Consider the following 21,885-nt stretch of genomic DNA (forward strand, 5'->3'; position numbering starts at 1 on the left):
CTTTGACCTATGCTCTCCAGATTCCATGGAGAATTCTGGCATTTGTACAGTAGTCCAAAAAGTAATTTTACCAAACTCTAGTTTGCTGTGACAAGAAAAAGAAGAGGGGAAGAAAAAGAAAACTGGAAGGACAGTAAGAATAGGAGACACCTGAAGTTTAAGGAAGGAGAAAATGATTTCACACTTACTGCCTAGAGGTGGGAGTAAGGATTTAGCAGTCAACCCAGTCCATCTAAATCCAGCTATGTCATAGCCAAGTGCTTGTTTTCGTTGTTGAAGTGACAGCTGGATGACAGTGGCATCTAGAGGGCTGTTATATGCAGAAGGTATTAGGGCCCTCTGCTGCTGTCTTCTCCGTTTCAGAGCAGTCAAATAATTCCTGCTTGATTTCAAGGCTATTTTGATATTTAGTATCCAGCAATCCTTTCTCACATCATTGTGTTTAGAAAAACAATCATTCTCACTATCTTGCTCATTTGCAGGCATACTAAAGCAGTAAGTCCCCAAATGTGAAAGCTGTCTGTTTTTAGGGAGAAAGCGAAAATTGATTTATAGATCAGAGGGCTAGTAAATGTAAGTTTAAATGAATCGTATTAAATACTAGTTGTTTACAGTAGTTACTGCATGCAAATAAAATTGTATTAATTGGGCAAGCTGATAATGATTTTGTTTCATATTAATAAGTTCTAACGAAAGGAATGAATGCTGCTATTGATGCTGTAATGCTTAGCATTTCCTGAAAATATAAAGCATTTTATTTGACATTTTGTATTTCTTAAAATCATTGGGATGGTTATAGGGTGAGAGAGAAACCTGTGGTATTGCCCTGTCACCTGCATGTTGTAATTCCAGCATACTCCCCAGGGACATAGGATAATATCACATGGGCAGAGACTTCAGGCTCCTTGACGTGTGTGAAGGGTACTTAAGATAAGGAGATATTATCCCTATAACAAGTGGGCAGCACATGGCCATCCAGTTGTTGTTCAAGGGAAACTCCAGGCATCTTAGCTACCACAGTAATTGGTGAGCAGTAGAAGGGAGCTGCCCTCTCATCCCTGGCATACATATTACAGATAGTTGGGTTTCTCCCTCCAAAGTAGTTTGGCTAGGGGTGTATCTACACTAAAAATAATGCAATTTGACACTACTTTAAGTGGTGTAGATTCATCCTATGGTATCCTGGGATGTGTAGTTTTATAAGGTCTTTAACCTTCTCCCCCAAGAATGTTGGTGCCTCACAAAACAACAAATCTCGGGGTTCTGTAGGATGGAGCAATGGCAATTAAGGTGTTGTCAGACTTCATTATTTCTACAGTTTAGATGCACCTTTGGTGGCTGGAATATTCTCCATTTAACTGGGGCAAGTATTTTGATTCCTGTAGCATTTGTACTTCTCAATCTTGACATATGAATTCATGAATATTACTGCACATTTACTGCTACTGGTATACATCCTATTGTTATTGCAGTGACTGCTGTTATTATTACCACTATTACTGCTAGTAGTATCAATGGTGCTACTTATATTGGTTAGAACCCTGCATCACTTACTGTTAAGTAAACTTAGTAGCCACTCCTGGCCCTGGTTCGATCCCTTCAAACTTGATGGAAACATCATTCACTCGTGCTCCGATCACTAACAGAATGGGTCTCTTTTTCTCCATACATACTACCTAGTTTGGTACAGAGCATGTCCCCATGGGTGTGAAGTTTGTCATGAATGGAAAGGTGGAGCCTTAGGCTGCATCGACACTGAAAAATAATGCATTTTTACACCACTTTAAGTGCTGTAGCTCCATCCTGTGAAATCCTGAACTTTGTATTTTTCCAAGATCTTGAGCCTTCTTTGCCAAAGAGTGTGAGTGCCTCACAAAACTACAAATCCCAGGATTCTGTAGGATGGAACTATCGCAGTTAAAGTGGTGACAAATTGCATTCTTCCTACAGCATAGATGCACCCACTGACATGTAAATCTGTTTTCTATACATAATCACTACTTAATCATGATTGTGACAGTACTGCCAGATGGAGCTAATACCAGATTCTGACTATTGTTTATAGTGCTCTTATTAGTAACAATGCACTACCAATAGTGACACGGTTACAATTGCTGTTATTAATTTAGTATTATTGCTATTAACTACCGTTCATTCTACTGTTAGTCTTACTGTAGTCATTGCAACACTGCTGCTGATTGTTAATATAGATGTATTGCTCACAGTCAACATGTGAGCATGGAATGGGACCTTCACAGGGGACTGGCAAACCCCATTAAATGAATAGAATGAAAGAAATGTGAAATATAAATTAGAGCTGGATTTTTTTAAAAAAGTAATGTATTACTTAATACAGAGCCCCAAAGTTATCAGTGTGATTTCTTGCAACTCATTTTTAAAGAAAGAAAAGTCCATCTCAAAAAAGAGAATGGGCGAACATTTGAAAAATCTTCCCAAATGCTCTTTAAATAAAGCACCTTAGCCCCTCAGAACTAGTGAGAAAATGTTTATGACAGAGAATAAAAAAAGAACATACATTAGATAACTATTTGATCAAAAACAAGAAGGAGTACAAAGAGTTAACTAGAGACACTATTTGGAAAATTTATGTTTATTTAAATCTGAAGTCAGGGAAAATAAATATGTTTTTTTCAAACCAGATTAATGAAGGGAAATACCAATGTAAAATTAAGCAACTAGATGAGTTTATGTCAAAAGAATGTGTAAGAAACATCAGAAGTGTATTGCAATGTGTTTTTATGACAACTTTAACAATATTTATATCCTTGGGAGAGGTGGGAAATACAAATAAATTTTATTATTATTATATTATTATATTATTATATATTTTATTAATATTTGTTGTTATAAAAATAAAGTACACAAAACTTGCTATGCAGAAAAACATAATGGTGTTAGCAGTCATTATATTATTTGCAAAAGGAGCATAATTATGCTCTTATTACCATACACCCAAGTTAATATCTGCTGGGGAGGGGGGTACCTTGTTATCCCAGTGAAGCAGTATAGTGCTCATATGTCGATGCTTCCATTTTAAACAATTCTGTTTAATTTTTCTTTCTTTGTCCTTTTCCATGATGAGAGAGCTTGGCAAAGGAAGTTCATTATGTGCTGCCCATGTCGCTCTGCAGGCCTGGCATTGACAAGGTTAAACCACCAATAAACATGCACTCGAGGGCTTTATTCTCAGTGGCAACAGGGTTGATTCGTCCATATGTCCAGTTACAAAATAAGCACTATTAGCGGGGATCAAAGCGTTGCCCTTAATAGCATTTTCTAAAAGCAGCCTGTGAACTATAAACCTTGGCGACAGTAGTTGGTCGGCTCTCTTGGGCCAGCTCTAAAATGCTATACATTGTTCCTTTCATCACTCAGGCTATGTTGAGTTCCAAAATAGCTGCAGCTGCATCAGATTCCTGGGATCATCTGCCCTGAGGTTGGGAAAGTTCCTTTTTTGGACTACAGCTCCTAGAATCCCTGAGCCAGCATGGCCAAAATTGCCAGATTCTCGTTCAAGTCTTTGAACCTTTGCCCTAGGTCATTAAATAGACTTCTGATAATGGACACACAAATGCCTCTGGCACACTCATAACGATGGCACAAAGGGCATGCCATTTCCTGCTGTTTTCCTCCAGCATCTGTCATTAAAAAAAGCTTGCTAGATTACATGAAGGGTGCTCTGGCTGAACATCTTGTTTCCAGTAGGGGCTGGTCAGATGCTTCTAAGGGTGCATCTACTCTGTATAAATAATATAGTTTGACACCACTTTAACTGTCATGGCTGCATCCTACAGAATCCTGGAATTGGTAATTTTACAAGGCACCAACCGTCTTTGGCGGAGAAGACTAAAGACCATGTAAGACTACAGATCTCGGGATTCCATAGGCTGGAGCTAAGGCAGTTAATGTGATGTCAAAATGCATTATTTCTACAGTGTAGAGGCACCCTAAGATGCTAGCCACAACAGATATTCAGAGAAATTCCATGAATCCCATTTTAAACTCCCTTTAAGCCCATAACAGTTACGTGGCTAAGATATTGCATAGCCACATTTAGCATAAGAGTTTCCTTGTCACCTGCCCAAGACTCACCATATAACTTCAACAGCATATTCCCCAAAAAACTATTCTGTGACTGGTGGAGAGCAGGAGTAGAGACGCATCTGTTGGTGTTCATATTGCCAGAGACAAATGCCATGTTCCACCAAAATCTGCTGGGCTCCTCTGGAGTGACCATCAGATGCCATTAATTTGCTTCTGGCTATAGGAACATAGCCAGACACTTGTCCAATCTCCTCGGCACCATCAATGCAGGGGACTTTCACAGCAACACAGTGAGACCTATGGGAGGAAGGGAGTATCAACTTCCACATTTGCAGCATAAGGTGGAATTAAGCTTGTGCATGTCACTGACAGGTCCTAGGCTACTGCTCCACTGCAGAATCAATGCAGTTTGACACCTCCATCTTAGGGAATCCTGGGATTTCTGGCACCAGAGGTCTCTGACAGAGAAGGCTAAATCTATCACAAAACTACAAATGCCGAAATGCCTTAGTACTAAGCCATGACAGTTAAAGTGGTATCAAACTACATTAATTCTGTGATGTAGATGCAGCCATACTATACCCCATCAACCTGTTAGGACAGGTAGAAGCATACAGTCAGACTGTTGGGTGAATTTTTCTCACCTGGAAGGGCCAGCCTTACTGTTATTCGGAGTAAAGTAATAATCCTAAATACCAGATACCTGAGGCCAGTGACAACATACCCCCAACTGTTCCCCCCTTTTCCTTGTGTGTGGCACAATTTTGGCCCCCAGTGCACTACAAAACTGCTGCCCTCAGAGCCTGACCTGTTTCCTATTTTGAGTTAATAAAATAAATGCATTTTATTTATTGGAAAAGTTTATTTTTTAACTACAGTTCGATGAGTCCCTAGCTGGGGAGTCTGGCCTTGTAGTCCAACCCCACCCCCCAATTTTTCCAAATTCTGGAAATATTTACTGAATATTTACTGCACAGACCAGCTCTTAAGGACACAAAACAGCAACCTTGGCCTTTTTATGCCCGAGAGAATTTTGTCAGCCAAAGGATGTGTGTGAGGAAGTGTCCATTCAAAACTCTGGGCATGTTTCAAAGTTGCTAAGAGTGTTGGCGTTTATTAATCCTGTTCCAAAGTAAATATATCAGTCAGCTCCCTGTGTTTATACATATATATATATATATATATATAGAGAGAGAGAGAGAGAGAGAGAGAGCGCAAAAATACATTTAAATGGAACTGCAGGTGTCCGTGGATATTTATGAGGCAAACCCAATATTCAAACAGTTATAGCAGTGAAATACATCCTGTGTATGTAGCCAGCCAAGAAGCAGGGGGAATGTTAATGCTTCTAGCATGTTAACACCTCCTAGGCTGGAAAAAATGACACACACTTAAGTTCAGGAGTGGGTTGGTGATGTCAGTTTCTAAATGTAACACATTTAAGAGGAAGCATTGGCTAGTAAATCTTTAAAAAAGAGTTTTTGTTATCCTTTCAACCTTCTTGTTCTTTATGGCTCAACTGTCCTGAGAAGCTTTGGCTCTGGAAATTTGTTGTTGTCAACAGAGGTCAAAAACACACTGCAGACAATTATAAGAAAGAATGGTCACTAGTTATTAACTATCTTTCTCAGAGAGGGGAAAGAAAGTGTATAATCGCTTTTGAATAGTAGAATAATCAAACAATTTAAAAAAAGCAACACACACTGCAGAAATAACCCAGTTTGAGACGGTTTTAACTGCCCTGACTCATTGCTACGGAATTCTGGGAACTGTAATTTTGTGAGTCATTTAGTCTTCTCTGTCAAAGAGCTTTGGTGCCACAATAAACTACAGTTCCCATGATTCCCTAGCACTTAGCCAGGGCACTTAAAGCCATCTCAAACCAGATTATTTCTGCAGTGTGTTGGACCAGGCTTAAAGAAGCAATTGCAAGCAATTTTTTTCATGAATTTTGCACTTCACATGCAATGGTTTGCCTCTTACCATGCTTTGAGTTTAGTGAGACTTACTTCTGAGCAGATCTGTGTAAGACTGCACCATGTGTTTGGAAGATCAACACCACACTTTGCACAAGTAGTATAGGTTGTCTCCCTTATCCACAATTCCAAAATCTGAAATATTCCAAAATCCAAAGTTGTCCACATGGGTGGCTGAAATAGTAATACCTTTTCTTTGTGATGGTTTACACAGGCTTTGTTTCAAGCACAAAATGATTACTGTATGTACTCATGTATAAGTCTAGAAATTTTAGTAAAAAAATTGACCCCAAAAACCTACATTGACTTATCCATGGATAATATAAATACTATACTTTAACTCTTATTAAAAAGGAAGTCATCCCCTGGTGAAAGGCAAGAGTGCAATCTGCCTTGGAAGCACTAACCTCCCTCAACTCTTTCTCCCATTCCAAAATAGTTATGCCTGCCATAATTTTGTAGGTTCTTTGGCATTGTTTTCCTTTGCTTCATAATTTAGATCTGTTGTTTTATCCTCAACTGACCCAGAAGTCTTATCAAAATCAATAATTTTGCCCCCAAAATCTGCCCCCGACTTACACATGAGTTGATTTATAGTCGAGTATATACGGTAAAAATTCTATGTATAATCAGGTTATGTATATTAAGGTGCTTATAAAACATAAATATATTTCACTTGGGTCCCATCTCTAAGATGTCTCATTATGTATATGCAAATATTCCAAAATCCAAATAAAATAAAATTGAAAATCCCAAACACTTCTGGTCCCAAGCATTTCAGATAAGGGAGACTCAACCTGTAGTAATACTCACCCGGCTAAAAATAAGCTCCGAAAAAATCAGCTCTCCAAGCTCTGATCTATGGTGTCTGTATCTCAGTTTTGGGGCTGTTGCAAAACCCTGTGTGTGTGTGTGTGTGTGTGTGTGTGTGTGTGTGTGTGTTTTGTTGTTGTTGTTGTTGTTGCAAAACATTGCAAAACAATTGCAAAACTTCGGCACAGTGGTTTCCCGATTTCAGGGTTCTGGGTAAATAAAGCTCTCTTGTCTTGTTTATGGATTTCCAATAGGCATTTGAGTGACTGGTTTCTAATAGATACTCCTTTAGTCTGCTCCAGCAGGACCCTTTTTATATTGTTGGTCCCCAAAGTTTCCTGGGAAGAGAAAATGATGATTCCTGCACCATTATTGTACAAAATGGGGTTTACTTCAGAGTAGATATGACAACAGTTACATCAGGTGTGAGAAGCAGGTAACCCTCCAGACACAGTTGGACCACAAATTCCAGCAGCTCTAGTTGGTATAGCTAGTGGTGGGAAATGGTGGGATTCAGTATGATTCCCACTGATACATTAGCTTTTCAAAGTGTGCACTACAGCTATGCTTTTGATTCTGGGATAATGGCTATGTTTACCTCTAGATACTGGCATGGCTGCTTCTAAATAGGAAAGTGAAATCTCCAAAGATAGAGGCAGTTGCTACTATCAAATATGATTTGATGAGAAAATGAATATGGAGAAGGAATTTTAAAGAACGATGAGACTTTCAGCAAGATGAGCAAAATGCTATTTTCTTTGTCAAGTCGAAGGCTTTCATGTCCGGCATCCATGTTTTTTGGTGGGTTTTCTCGGCTATGTGGCCATGTTCTAGAAGAGTTCAAAGTGGTTCACAGAAACATGGAGACTCTTTCCAGCACAGTCTGCTTAGAAGTGTCCTCTCTGTGTTCAGTGTAGCTTACGCCTAAATAAGTGTGCATAGAATAGGTTGGAAGCACCTTTTGTTATTTAGGGGAAGGCTGCCTGAATATACCTTAGTGCTTCATCATTTATTACACCTCTGACCGATAATTTCTGAAGGGTGTCTTCATAATCCAATTTTGCCAGATCGTTATTGGGAGAGGGTCAACCCCTCCCACACTAATCTTGGAGGGCTCAAGACCTCTTGCCACCCTTATTTTAGAGTCCATGAATATGAGCCATTGTCCCATATGGTTTCCACTTCTGCTATAAAGGTTTGCAAATACTGCTTTGGAAGATATAGAAAGGGAAAATTAAAAAAGGTTGTGAAAGACAACAGATGATGTGTATCATTTTCTCATTTTTACTTCTAAAGCATTCGTAAAAGTCTGTCTAAAAAATGCCCCCCCCCAACCTTACATGCTTAAGTCACCAAACAAGAGATATGTTTTGAAAAATGCATTTGGCTCATCCAGGATACTCTGATCACTCACAAGACTATCATGGGATGCTTGCATAACTCACGTATTAATTACTGTAGCCCTAAGACACTAATTTAGTTCAATTTTATACCGAGTGCATGTTGGTATTGTTAAGGTTTATGACCCAATGATTTACAAGGCATAATACATCTGAATTCAAATTGGATGTATTGATTGTTTAATTGAGTATAAGGGCATGAATGCAACATTAAGCTACCACACTGAATGATAGTGGTAATGAAGATGAGACGGTAACTCCCCAGTCTTCTCAAATTTTTCTGTTCAGGAGGTATATTTGGAATATGGGATTCTGTCCATTTCTAAAAAAGTATTTGTTTATTCATAATAGTGGCTGGTCATTGAATACAGTTGTTTGTTTGTTTATTATCAATGTGTCCATGTGCACATGTGTGTGTGTGCCTTCAAGTCACCTATTGACTTATTGTGACCCCATGAATTTAATAGGTTTTTCTTAGGCAAAGGATACGTAGCGGTGGTTTTGCCAGTTCCTTCCTCTACAGCACCTGGTATTCCTTGGCAGTCTCCTATCCAAGTACACACCAGGACACTCCCTGCTTAGCTTCCAAGATCAGTTTCTAAGATTAGTTGGGATCTGGTGCCTTTAGGGTATTTAGACCTTTTAAAATATTTATATCCTGTCTTATATCCAAAAATCTCAGAGTGGTTTAAAATCAAATCAATTTAAACCATAAATAATAATTTTGAATGATTAAAAAAATTAGTTTATCCATTAAACACTAGACAACTTGAAACCTGTTCGAACAATTTCAAATACAGTAATGCAACCACAGGACATGAGCTGCTTGTTGTTGTTGTGTGTCTTCAGTTTGTTTCCAATTTATGGCAAACTTATCATGGGGCTTTCTGGGGCTAAGAGTGCGTGACTCATCCAAGGTCAGCCAGTGGGTTTCCATGGTCAAGTGGGGAGTCAAACCTGATCTCCAGAGACATAGTCCAACACTCAAACTCCTACGTCATGCAGTCTAGATAAAATCAGGCCAGTTCAAAAAAAGTCACTTTTGTAGTCTCTGCTCTCAGATTTTAGTCAATTTTTCCATCCTCTTCTATCAAGTTGTCAGATGAGCAGAGCAGACTATATGATGTCCAACCAGAGCATACCAGCATGTTCTGTTTAATATTCTCCACTTCATCTTATCTTCATATAAGAGATGAGAAGCATGTGCTACATCTGGCCAGCCACTCTAGGAAAGAGGATGCTAAACTAAATTGATCCTTGCTGTGCTCCAGTAGTCTTTATTTAAAAGGAGAGGGGGGGGGGGAGTGTCAGCAAATGCATATGAAACATCACATTTTGAATTTTGGATGCCAATCCTCATGTTTCATATGTTCATGACCAACAGAACATGGAGCAGTGAATTCTGGGTAATATTTGTTGAAATAAATTTATTATCACCCCAGAGACTGCTTTGGCTGCACAGTTATATGGGAAATTTTAACGTGTCCTCTGCGGCACATCTTGTCACATTCTATTACCTACACATGCAACTTGTTCTTTACTGGCATGGAATCTTTGTTGTTACATCCATGATAATACACCATCCCTGACCTCCCAAGTTAATTAGTGCTTTTTCAGTGTGTTTCCCAATATTTTGCTTTCTGCTGGACGGGCTCAATGGCTGAGGAAAAGATTGCCTCCTCTATGTACATCTAATGTCTCTCATCCACAAGCCCATCAACAGAAAGAGGAAAGATAAAAGTTGAGAACACATTAACAGAAAATCCTATGCTGCTGTGATTGAACCATCTCATCAACCTCTGCTCACCTGGGTGGTTCTGGGATTGTTTTTGTCCCCCCCCCCCCCCGACTTCCCTATGTCTGGGGAAAGGAAGGTAAATTATATATCCTGGAAATCTCCAAGATTAGCCATTCACTTTTTAAATAGGTTGCAGAGCTCCCTGGACTGTTTAACATCAGAAAACACAGTTTTTCAAAACCAGAAGTGGACTTCCAAGCACTTTCCATTTCCAAGCACTGTATAGGCAAAACATTACATAAAACCAACATACCCTATCTACCATGTTGCAAAAGCAGCAAAGAACTCTGCTTTGAGATCATACTGCATTGTTACTCAGACTAAACACTCCTACAGTTGCTGGATCTATGTTATATACTTTTTAATATACTTTTGTCATATACAAAAGTGTATGACAGCATTGCGTTGTCACAGGGATTTTGATGCACTTCTCAATTTCATATTGTCTTGGGAAAAACAGCAAATCATGATTTGCTAGTGTTTGAATGTAGCCTTCCATTATGGAGGTATGTGAACCACTTTAAACATCTGAGCGCACTCCATAAATTCTAACTTGTGTTGTTTTAGTATTAATATTAACAAGAGCAGCTGTATATTATTTCTGAATGCCTGACATTTGGTGTCTGTCTACAGTTCTGTGAGAATGCTGGCAATATCAGATGAATTTTATGAATGCCTGAAAATAGATGAGGCATATATGCATTGTCCCTACTTTTGTGACATCCGCAAGTGAATGCTGACAATCACATTTAGAGCACTGTCAACATTAGCTCTGGTATCTTTGCTTTTTAGAGGCCTCGACAGGATTCTGAGATTGTCAGCATTCGCATGTAAATGTCAACCACTGCCAAATTTCAAACAGTCACTGGAACACAAGCAACTCAGAATCCAAAGAACTCAGATGGAGTTTGTTACAGACTTTGTCTACTTCACTTGCTCCACATGCTATTCAGGATCAGACTTCAGATTAGATTAGGTTTTCTGACTTCCAGTAAATACGAACCAAGCATATGTGTATTCATAGATGAATATTCATTATACATTTGATTTGCTAATTTGGAAAGCCCAGCTCATTTCAGCTTAATGTTATACATCCCCAGTTAACGTGTGAAAATGTAAGAGGGCATTTCCATCCAAACACTGTACAGTTGTTGGCTAAGGAAATGAAAGAACATACAGATACACTGTGTGACAAATTAAAAAGCTCATGGGGTAAGAGAATGCATTTCACCAACCTAGTAGAGTCTGCTATATTCTCTGATATCTTGGACTACAACTCCAATCATTCTCTATCTCTGCCATGAATTTTCTGTTGCATCAGAGAGTACAACTAAGTCTAATGGTTTTAAATTACTGAAGGGTAGATTTCTATTGAATTGAATTCTATTGAAAGGCAGGATATAAATCCAATAAATCAATTAGAAGAAAACTCTTGACAGAGAGTGGTTCAACAATGGAAGCAGTTGCCTAGAAATGGGATGAGGTCTCTTTCTCTAGATATCTCTAGATATCAAGAGAAAAGAAGCTGGAGAGCTGCTGGGGATGCTCTTGCCTTGAACAGGGGATTGGATCTAATGGGCAATAAGGCCCCTTCCAATTCTATGATTCTATAATTCTAGAATTGTGAATTACTTGATACTTGATATACTTCTTGGCCATTAAGAGGGCAAAGTTGTTAGGTAATGGGAATGTGCAGCACAGAGATTGCGTGTGAATGACCTCACTTTCAGTTGCTTCCCAGCCTTGTCCTGTGGTACTTTGGGGGAACACTTTAAAAAATATTCACTATTACTATCCTCACAGTTCAGCCACCTCCATTATTTCCAAGTGCTCCATCCTTAACCGCTGCCACAAGATTTTTCCCTTAGACATCATCCCCTTTTTGCTTTTGCTGGAAGAAATCCACAGTGATGATCCTCATTAAGAGCAAGACAAAGATCTTAGTTAAGAGACACTTGGTATAGTGTTTTGAGTGTTGGACTAAAATCTCATGAGAATGGTGTTTGAATCCCTGTTCCGTCATGGAAACCCTCTAGGTGATAAGTCACACTCTCTCAGCCTCAAGGGAAGACAGTGACAAACCTCCTCTGAATAAATTTTCCCAAGAAAACCCTGAATAGGATCAATATAAGTTGGAGCTGACTTGGAGACACACAATTAATTTTAATTAATGTTATAGTTGTAACCTTTTAAAATTATTGTATCCTGCCTTATATCTCATTTTGGGTGAAAGGCAGGATATAAATCTAATAAATTAGTCAATAAACACCACCAAAGATCTTGGTGTGTACATTGTTATAGCGATGCCCAAGATATGAGGATTTTATCCCCCCTCCCTTGAATATAAAGCTCAGGCATGCCATATTACAAATACTGTGCATATTACACATATTACAAATTGATTTTGAAAGGTTGCTGAGTTTCAAAACTGATTTGCTCTGTGTCATCAGGAGATGTTGCATGAACTCAAAGCCTTTTTGAAGGCACCTAACAACTGTTTTGTTTTTTGCCTATGACAGAGATGAGCAACATGTAGCTCCCATGACCCTGCACCATTGGTACTGCTGTGTAGTGCTGATGGGAACTACAGTTCAAGAACAGCCGGAGGGTTACTCAGCCAGGTCTATATTAAGGTGTTCCAGTTTCAATGTTTACACACCTCTAGATATTTGTAGTGAAAGTGCTGCAGCATATACGCTGAGAAATATTGAAGGCTTAGTGTTCATTTCAATAGCATTACACTAATTCTGTTTTAAAAATGGACTTTTTCTAATTGGCTCTTAAAATTGTACTTGTCACTGAAAGAAAAGCACCCTTTTCCTCTTTAAAAAGAAGTGGTTGCAATCTAGACCTGCTCTTCATAGGGCTTCCTATGCAGGGAAGTTTAAGAAGCAAGCAGGCACACAATTCAAAGTCAGAGAGTCACTTACATCTGTATTTGGAAGCAAGATCTCTTTTGTGCATCTAGCTCAGTGTGAATATTTAGCATGTCTAGATTGGATGTAGGTATTCCAGAGTTTATAAATGATTTATTTAAAATTAACAAAATAAAATAATAATGAAATTAATTAACACTCCTAGTCTGTTAAAAGTTTCAACAACAGTTTTAAAGTCTTTTATCTTAATTGATGAGTGCCATCAAAGTTACATTTTGAGTAATGAATAATTCACATTTTATATGATTTTATTTCATTGCTTTGGAGAATCATTTGGGAGACCATTTTAGTACAGTGGGCCTCTGGTATCAGCTGGAGTTTGGTTTAAAATCCCCCTCCCCCCACTCTGTGGATACCAAAATCCATGGATGCTTAAGCCATACTCTATACAGTGATATAGTAAAATGGCACCCCTTATAAAAAAATAATGAACAGCTCAAAGGTTTGCCTTTTTTATTTCTTTCTTTCTTTCTTTCTTTCTTTCTTTTTTTTTTGAATATTTTCAAGCCACTGGTCATTGTCTATACCGGTTCCCATCAAAATCCCATCAGTAGATGCAAAAATCATGAATATAGAATATAATCATTTTTATTCACTAATGTAATTGGTAAGGGTTTAAAGTCAATAATTAATGCAACAGACTATTGTATTGTTTATTATTAATGTTTTAACATCAAGAAACTAGTTTTGTTTAACTGTTTAGCATTAACATATTTGTCCCATTGTTGACATTTCTGAGGTAATACACTTGAGTTGTGCCTGAATATTCAGCATGAATCAGATTTTGTTCTTTCACAGTTGAAAGAAAAAATGTACTTTGTTCAGCCACATGGACTGGCCCAAAGTAATGGTGTCAGTGTGTGTGTGTGTAAACATGGATCCTGAGTATCTTCACATTTAGTAAGAACTTGCCAGCTTTTATTTTTTGGTCTATACCTCTCAGATTGCCACATCTGGATTTTGAAAGGTATGCCCCCAAAATGTGACTTTTCTAAATGACAGCTAGCTGGAGCTTTTCTTTATTAAAAAATAAAGTTGAATTTAATATTTTAATCAATATTGGCTTTTGGTATTATTATATTTAGCTAAAAAGTAACCTAAAGGGTTTTTTTTTAAATATAAAACTTAGAACAGTAGTCTCCTAGGTTGTTTTTTTTTAAAGTCATAGGCAAAGTACACCAGTTCTGACTGGAGGTTGGCACTAGCCATGTTGCAGAAAGTGATGTGCAAATTATGTTAATTGTATGCTAGTAATATATGTAAATCAGCTACGTTCCTTCAGCACATGATGCATGCACAGTGTGGCCTTTGCTGGTGAGCAAGCTGCTCATCCCCTTGATTTTAATCAAGGCCTTCTGCTGGGTGATGATGCAAATCATGATTACATTAATCTGTCCACTCTGGAAGATGTGTTTAAAGAGACTTACACATTTAGTTTAATATGGTAAATTATGTATTAGAGTTGATACCAGATATATGATGGGGAGGATTGTACTAGTATAAAAACAACCAGCTTTGCCTGTTGTAGAAAAATGGCCTAAAGTTCTTGTGCTTCCTTACTGACGTACACATTTATGTCAGGAAAAAAAAAACATGTAGGCAAATACATGCTTCATAGGTTCACTTAACAGTCAAATTATTCCCAGTATGGGAATATTTCATTATTCCCAATATGGGAAACAAAAAGATTTTGGCTCACCACAACAATGTTGATACAGATGATGGTAATACAGAAAATAACTCAGTGATGTTGATAGAGACTATGACTACATCAACTCAAAAGCAGCTATCACATGACCTGTTGTGTTATAATTTCCTTGGAACCAAAATCATAGCAATAGATCAGTCATGGGACCCTTTCACACTACATAAATAGAGCAGGTTGGTGCCACGATAACCGGCATGGCTGCGTCCTGTGAACCCTGATGTTTCCAGAGTTGTGAGGCGCTGGAGCTTTCTGTCTGAGAATTCTAAATACTTTCCCTAAAATGCAAGATCCTAACATTACATAGAATGTTTCCAGGAGAGCTAAAGTTGATTATAGTTGTATAAGGTGAAAGAGTGTGTGCTCTAATGGCATCAAGACAAGATACTGGACTCCCAAGTTAGAACTTAGACAGCACCCCATTGTTAGTCATTTAGTTTCCAGACTTGAAAATGTGTTTGCCTTATTCCAGTAAAAACATGTTATCATTTGGAGATATTGGTCAAGATCTTATTTACTAGCATAACTGTGCTGGCAGAGGAGGCGACAATGGTATGATGGCAGAAGAGGAAGGGGCATGGGTCAGGGACGTAGCCAAGGGGGGGGGTTCTTGGGGTCCATACCCCCCCTTCCGTTAGATAAAATGAACGGTGTGTGCTGCCGCACCGCCGCACCCAAGCCCCATTATAATGGTGCCACTTAGTCTGGAACCCCCCCTCCCCTTCCCAAAATCCTGGCTACGTCCCTGCATGGGTGTTGTGAAATGGAGGGAAAGGCAGTAACTCTTATCCCTGGCAGGAAAAAAAGCTGCTGTACCATCTCCCAAACTCATAGTGATGGGTTTTGCTGCTGTTCTCAGGGTACTGTTACACCCAAATAAAAAAGGTGGCATCACCAAAATGAGTGACATTTTATACAGGTTTAACTCATCAACAGGATTCCACTCAGAGAACAGACCAATAGATGGTCTTAACAATGATTTCTTAAAAGCATATATATAAAATAATGTGCGAGAAACCAGTAATAAGTAACAGCTACTCTAAGTAGTCTCTCTTGTGTTAATTTTCATAGTTGTGGTTATGTTTATCAAAAGTGGCAAAAACAACAAAGAGTCTTGTGACACCTTAAAATGTAATAGAAGTATCATGGTAGAAGGATTTATGGGTGTATGAAACAATGAAAAATTAGGCCACAACAAATGTTTGAATTCGAAAGTGCTGAGATATTCTGTTATTTTTTCCCTGTATCATGTTAGGGATTCCTATAGCATTCGTGTTAATCCAAAAACAACAAATATCTGTGGCTTCTGTTTCCAGCAATTGTATAGCTTACCAATGCCTGTTGACAGTCTACTGAACCACAGCCATCATCTAACCAATCTGACTTTTAGGGGAGAATGTATGCCTTACAATCACAGACCATAACCATTGAATTATTTTCTATCTTTCTAGGGTCGGTGCATGAACTTCACCCGAGTTCAGTCTCAGTAAAGGATGACCAAGGAGTGAAAAGCCATCAGTTTTGTATTGTAACCAAAGGAAGACAATGAAGCACTTATATGAAGATCCTCAGAACTTCAGCCTCTCTCAGCTCCATTTGGTCCCAGCACAAGTCACCTACTGCTACACTAAGCGCTTTGCCGGCCATTTCCTTTCAAGCTTGTTACCTCATGCAGTATTCATTACAGCATTATATGATTTGCAATGGTGACACGAAGATACATTGGCTTTGCATGCCTAGAGTTCCACCAGAAACCCAGTACAGGAATTTTTTTAAAAAAAAAAAATGTCAGCGCCTTGGCTTTTGTTCTTGTTATTGTAGCTGAACTATATATTACTCAGGCCTTTATGTGCCTCAGTCAGGAGCTGCATTGTTTCTTGGATGTGAAGATGGCACTTGTTATTTAAACAGGAAACTATTTGCCACAGGCAGAAGCGCGAAGTTCCCAACGGGCCTGGAAAAATCTAAGAGTTCATTGCCTTACAGGGATGTCATATCACAAAATCCTTTTGAGTCCCATCCTCCCTCCGCCCCCATCGGATTGTGCCTTACGGGAACCTTCTGACTGAAGATCTTGTCACTTTAACACTGAGCAATGCACATGCATGACAAAATGTAGACACAGTGCCTCAAGGTATTGGTGGCAAGCAAGGCTTTGCCCTTTAGTTTCTGAAGACACCTTTCTTTCATTATGCACCCAGGACAGGAAGAAAATTAATAGAGCGTTATTCTACAGGAAGACAGCCTGTAACCAGAGATCTTGAGTGGAGATTGAAGGACCAATGCTTTAAGGCCTTGGCACTGTGGTTGATATTTTCTCTCCCTCCTCTCTGCGCTCAGCACTCAGTAGCGCATAAAAATATTATCCCTCATAAACATGAATTTTTGGCTTATGTATTGTTACTATTGGTACGAAATAGGGGAAGGCAGTTGCCACAAAGCTGGTATCTCAGGGTCCCTCCCCTCCTCCAAATCTCCAAGGGCTCCTCAGCGTCACAAGCCAGCAACTCTCTTTGCATGAGAATTTCAAAGTTTAATTAATATAATTAAAGGCAACAGCAAGCAGCAGCCTGTGAAGGTTTTGCTCATCTTTTTTTATGCCTTTTGACATTGAATGACCTATTACTGTATGCACATTACTCAGTTTTTGAGGGGGTACCATGCCTTGGTGGAGAATGAACATTGGGTCCAAATTTTTAAAAAAATAAACAAAGAGAGAGATGAGAGGAGGAGGAAAGAGATAGAAGGCGAGAGACCTCTTTTTCTCAATTTTTCTCAATTTATAAATTTATAAACAGGAGTGCTGGGCATCAAAAAACATTGACAAAGTATGTATTATAATTTTTTTAGAAAAACCAGCGTTGTGTCACGTCGGCGGTGCCAAATTATGTTAGCGTGAGTGGAAACACTGTGGGGGAGGAAGGAGGCAGCAGCTGAAGAAAAAGGCTCAAATGATCCAGTCACTTTCGATACTGTACTTCAGATGCAAAATGGATATTCGAGTCGAAACCTGACAAAGTGCGCCTACTTTGATGGGAACCGGTATAGACAATGACCAGTGGCTGGGTCAGTGGGATGTCTCTCTGCGAGCAAGGAAGCTTATCAAATGACACTAAAAATAAGTTCAACAACCATCACGTTGGAGGGGAAAAGGCGAACATTTCACGTTTGGTGGGCATGTATGTGCGCAAGACGGGAAAGAGCGAGGGGGGATGTGTGCTTGTCTAATTATCCCCCTTTGTTGCTTCTCATTGAAATCTCTAGGGACGCAAATTATTCTCTTGGTCGATGGCCAAATTTACAGCTCTTCCAAACCAAGACTATCACCACTGTGCCTCTTGCCTGCATCTGTTATTGGCCTGAGATTATTTGTGCCACTGGTGGCATTGCCAACACCCCATGTTGAGCACACATGGACAGAAATCCTTTACCTAAGGTCATTTCTCTCTTTTATTTTAATCCTGTTTTCCACTGCTGGTGCATCCTTTGACTGGGGTTGCCTTCGTCTCCAGCTACTGGCTTCAGCCAATCACTTCCCTTCTTATGTCATCATATGAGTTTCGAGAAGGCATGTCACAGGCTAACTCAGGGGATGTATGCTTGTACAATTATTTAAATTTGTCAGATGCTACAGCATGTGTAATATGTGGTGTTAGCAATGTACATAACACAGGAAAATGTGCCATCACAATCACTTTTTGCAGCCTCTAGTGGGAACACTTTTCCAGCTATAAGACCATATCTGCAGACCTTTCAGACAGGGTAGGAATGTGATAAGGTTGTCCATTTTATGTACAAAATACACAATACATGCATTTTCTTTAGTTTAGTTTACTGAAAACCATTGGATATGTCTTTGTAAAATTACATTTTCTCTGCCTCTGGTAAAAACCAAATCATGTAATCCTTCTCATTTGCTACTCTGAATTTGTGAAGAGAAATGGTACTAAATATCTGAGTGAAGATATTCAGTCATCCCTTATGGAATATGAAATACATTCATGTTCTATAGCTAATGAAATTTTGCATTTGAACCATAATGTTTAGAAAAACAAATAACCTAAAACAGATGCTTAGAAAACCAAAAAACCAAATTATATCTACCTGTAGATATTTCTTCCTTCCTTCCTTTTTTAAAAAGAAAATCTACAGTGAAACCTCTATGTTGAAAATAATTCAAACAATGATAATTTAAAAAGAAGACATTGATAATATATTTGTTGCTTTGAGAAGGATCTTGTTTAAAATTGACTACATAGATCCAGCTTTATGGATTTCTATTTCCAAGAAATGAAACATATTTTGGTAATTTATCATACCTGCAAAACAATAGCAAATGTTTCTCAGGGTTTAACATTGCATTGTGTCCATTATTTTATGAAACCCTTATTTGTTATTCATTTAAAGCATAACTCATGTGGTAAATAATTGCTCAAATACATATATTTGAACATTGACAGAGACAGAGTATTATTTAACACATATTTGAAAAAGCCCACAGTAAAAAAGTAGGACAACAGCGTTTACCCAATTCATGCCCATTGAGCTTCAGTATAAGTGTACCAAAGTATTATTAATTTAATAGAGTTTATGAAATATATTAAAGTGATATATTTATAAAACCATGAGTCATCTATATTACTGTACGAATCAGTTTTCATAGACTGCATTGGGGATTACAGGTAGAATTCTGGAGTAAAAATTGACTTCAGTTTAATAACAGCAGACATTCATACTGAAAGCACAATTTGGAGGAAAAAATACACACTAGTCTTTCAATACATTTTGAAAGAACAGTGTGTAATAGGGTTCTTAAGGGCACATTTAAGGGCTTTATCCTTTGCCAGGATAGATCTTCTTTTGTATATACACATGTACACACCCTTCCTTCCTTCCTTCCTTCCTTCCTTCCTTCCTTCCTTTTGTACTGTTAAAGGCTGTCAACTAGAAAACCTCTGTGACAATATCCATCCTGATATTCCAAAACTCATTTTATGAATATTCCTAGAGCAAAATAAACCAGCTCTATGCATTGGCTTACAATAACCCATTTTAAAGTGAAATTTAAGAACATGGCTGTTCAGTTCTATCGATGAAAATGTAATGGTCACAAAGGAGCTTCTTGCTTAAATCCCAATAGAACTAATAAAATATCAGTTTGCATCTTATATACCAAACAAGAATCAGTATTTGCTGCATAGCACTGATTCTCATTAAAGGAAATGGTGTATATTAAATCTGCTTCCTCCCTTGTCCTTAAACACATTTCTTTTTATTTCTCCATTTCATTGTAGTGTATATATGTAAAACATAATATCAAAACTTACCAAAATACCCTGCAAGTATTGTTCTGTTACACTAATACTCACCAGTCCTTGTCAAATATGAAAAAAATATTTTGAGATTATCACATTTTAATATTCTTCATGACAGAAGTGACTTGCAATGTATATATGTAACTGTATCTTCATTCTAATAGTGGAAGGAGATGTTTAGTTTTGATGCTTTGTGATTTGATGACAATTACCTTTTGGTTACAAAACCCTTTGCAAATAATAGAGATTTCTATGAATTATTTAACAGTGTCTTATGAGGAACACAAAACTGAACCAAGTGCTTTTTTATTATAAGCACTATTGATATTCTGCACAATAGGTGAAGTCTTTAAACAGAAGAAGCCTGATTTTGAGTATAGATTGGATTTCATTTCTTTTGTTGAGCCTAGAGAATAACTTTATGGAAAGGACATTACAAAGACTGAGCCTGTTGTTAAAAATCAGAATATAAACAGTGAGTATAATCATGGCAGTGTGAAATAATCTAGAAATTGCTTTTATTTTAATGGAAGATATTGATTCACATGCTTGATTCTCCTGGTGAAACCCATGCAGTTGGATCCAGAGTTAGGAACACTTGCTGTAAATCTGTTGAAATCAATGGGACTTCAATTAATTGTATTCACTTATATTCCACTGGTGGAGCTAAAACACTCTAATTCCTTAATCATTTCCAAAAAGGCATTGGCAGCCCAATCCTATAGGATTGCATTGGAAAAATTGTGTTGTATTTTTTTTTAAGTCAAGTGATATCAGAACTGGATATATCTGTTCTCAAAAATTAGAAAGGGGGAAAGTGCCAGAATTATTCAACAACAATAGTTGTTGATTACAAACATGTTTTCAATAAGATGGGTAGCGATAGTAAGGGCGATTTCTTAGTGATGACAACAATGTTGGCAGAATAGGATCCATTTAAAAAAAAACTCACCTGCATCCAGTTTGTATTTATTCATTGTGATAATATCAGAGTTAAATTAGTTGGTGAATTTCATCTCAGGTTAAACGAATCATGATTTTGTAAGCATTCTTCTATACCTTGTTTTTAAATTAACCAGACATTTCCCCAACATTTTTATCTCTTAAATATAAACAAAAGAGACAGTTCAGGCTGGTTATTATAGGAAAGGATCTGTGAGTATTAGGTGATAAGTGGAGGTTTGTAAACATTAGCCCTATGTGGTTGTTCAGTGATGCAAACAGTTAGGGAAAGTGCAAGACACCTACTCTTTGGTCCTGCCATCTTGAGACCCTGAAACCATCCCCAAACTGGTGGAGGAACTTACTCTAACTTGGTTGTGTTGACATGTGGTTTAAGGCCCTACATGATTAAGGTCTGAATGGCACAAGGAAACCTGTGTAGAACAGGGCAGAACCTAGGCATAATTTGTTGGAAATGAATACATTATCATTCAAAATTTCAACCATGATTTTGAAATTTCGTATTTTAATTGCTAAGTTCACTGGCCAGAGGATTCAAATAGCTGGCTTTCGAGTTCCTTCCAAATCCATGATTCTATGACAACATTGTGGTTGTTTTTAATTGATATTTAATTATTCTTGTTACTTTAATTTTTACTGACCATTTGTCATGCCAGACAAATCTTATCTCTTTTTTTGATAGAGTCACAGATTTGGTAGACTGAAAGAATGCTGTGGAAGTAGAATATCTTGATTCGGTAAGGCCTTTGACAAGGTCCTCCATGATATCCTTGCAAAAAAAGCTAGTAAAATGTGGGCTGGACAGTACTACTGTTAGGCGAATTTATAATTGGTTGACTGACCAAATCCAAAGGGTATTCACCAATGGCTCCTTTTCATCCTGGACAGATGTGACTAGCCAGTTGCCACAGGTG

General features: G+C 38.0%; 1 protein-coding gene across 3 annotated transcripts in view; it reads left to right on the forward strand.

Annotated features, from left to right (window-relative positions):
- The window catches only part of ANTXR2 (ANTXR cell adhesion molecule 2), a 158,064-nt gene extending 138,749 nt beyond the window's left edge, over positions 1–19,315 (forward strand). For all 3 annotated transcript variants that reach the window (XM_042466790.1, XM_042466789.1, XM_042466788.1), the window contains one exon: positions 16,145–19,315. In XM_042466790.1, coding sequence (XP_042322724.1) covers positions 16,145–16,183 — 39 coding nt within the window. In that variant the 3' untranslated portion in view covers positions 16,184–19,315. The remainder of the gene's footprint in view (positions 1–16,144) is intronic.
- Positions 19,316–21,885: the final 2,570 nt, after the last annotated feature.

The sequence above is a fragment of the Sceloporus undulatus genome, chromosome 5 (genome assembly GCF_019175285.1).
Source record: "Sceloporus undulatus isolate JIND9_A2432 ecotype Alabama chromosome 5, SceUnd_v1.1, whole genome shotgun sequence".
In the NCBI taxonomy this organism is placed as follows: Eukaryota; Metazoa; Chordata; class Lepidosauria; order Squamata; family Phrynosomatidae; genus Sceloporus; species Sceloporus undulatus.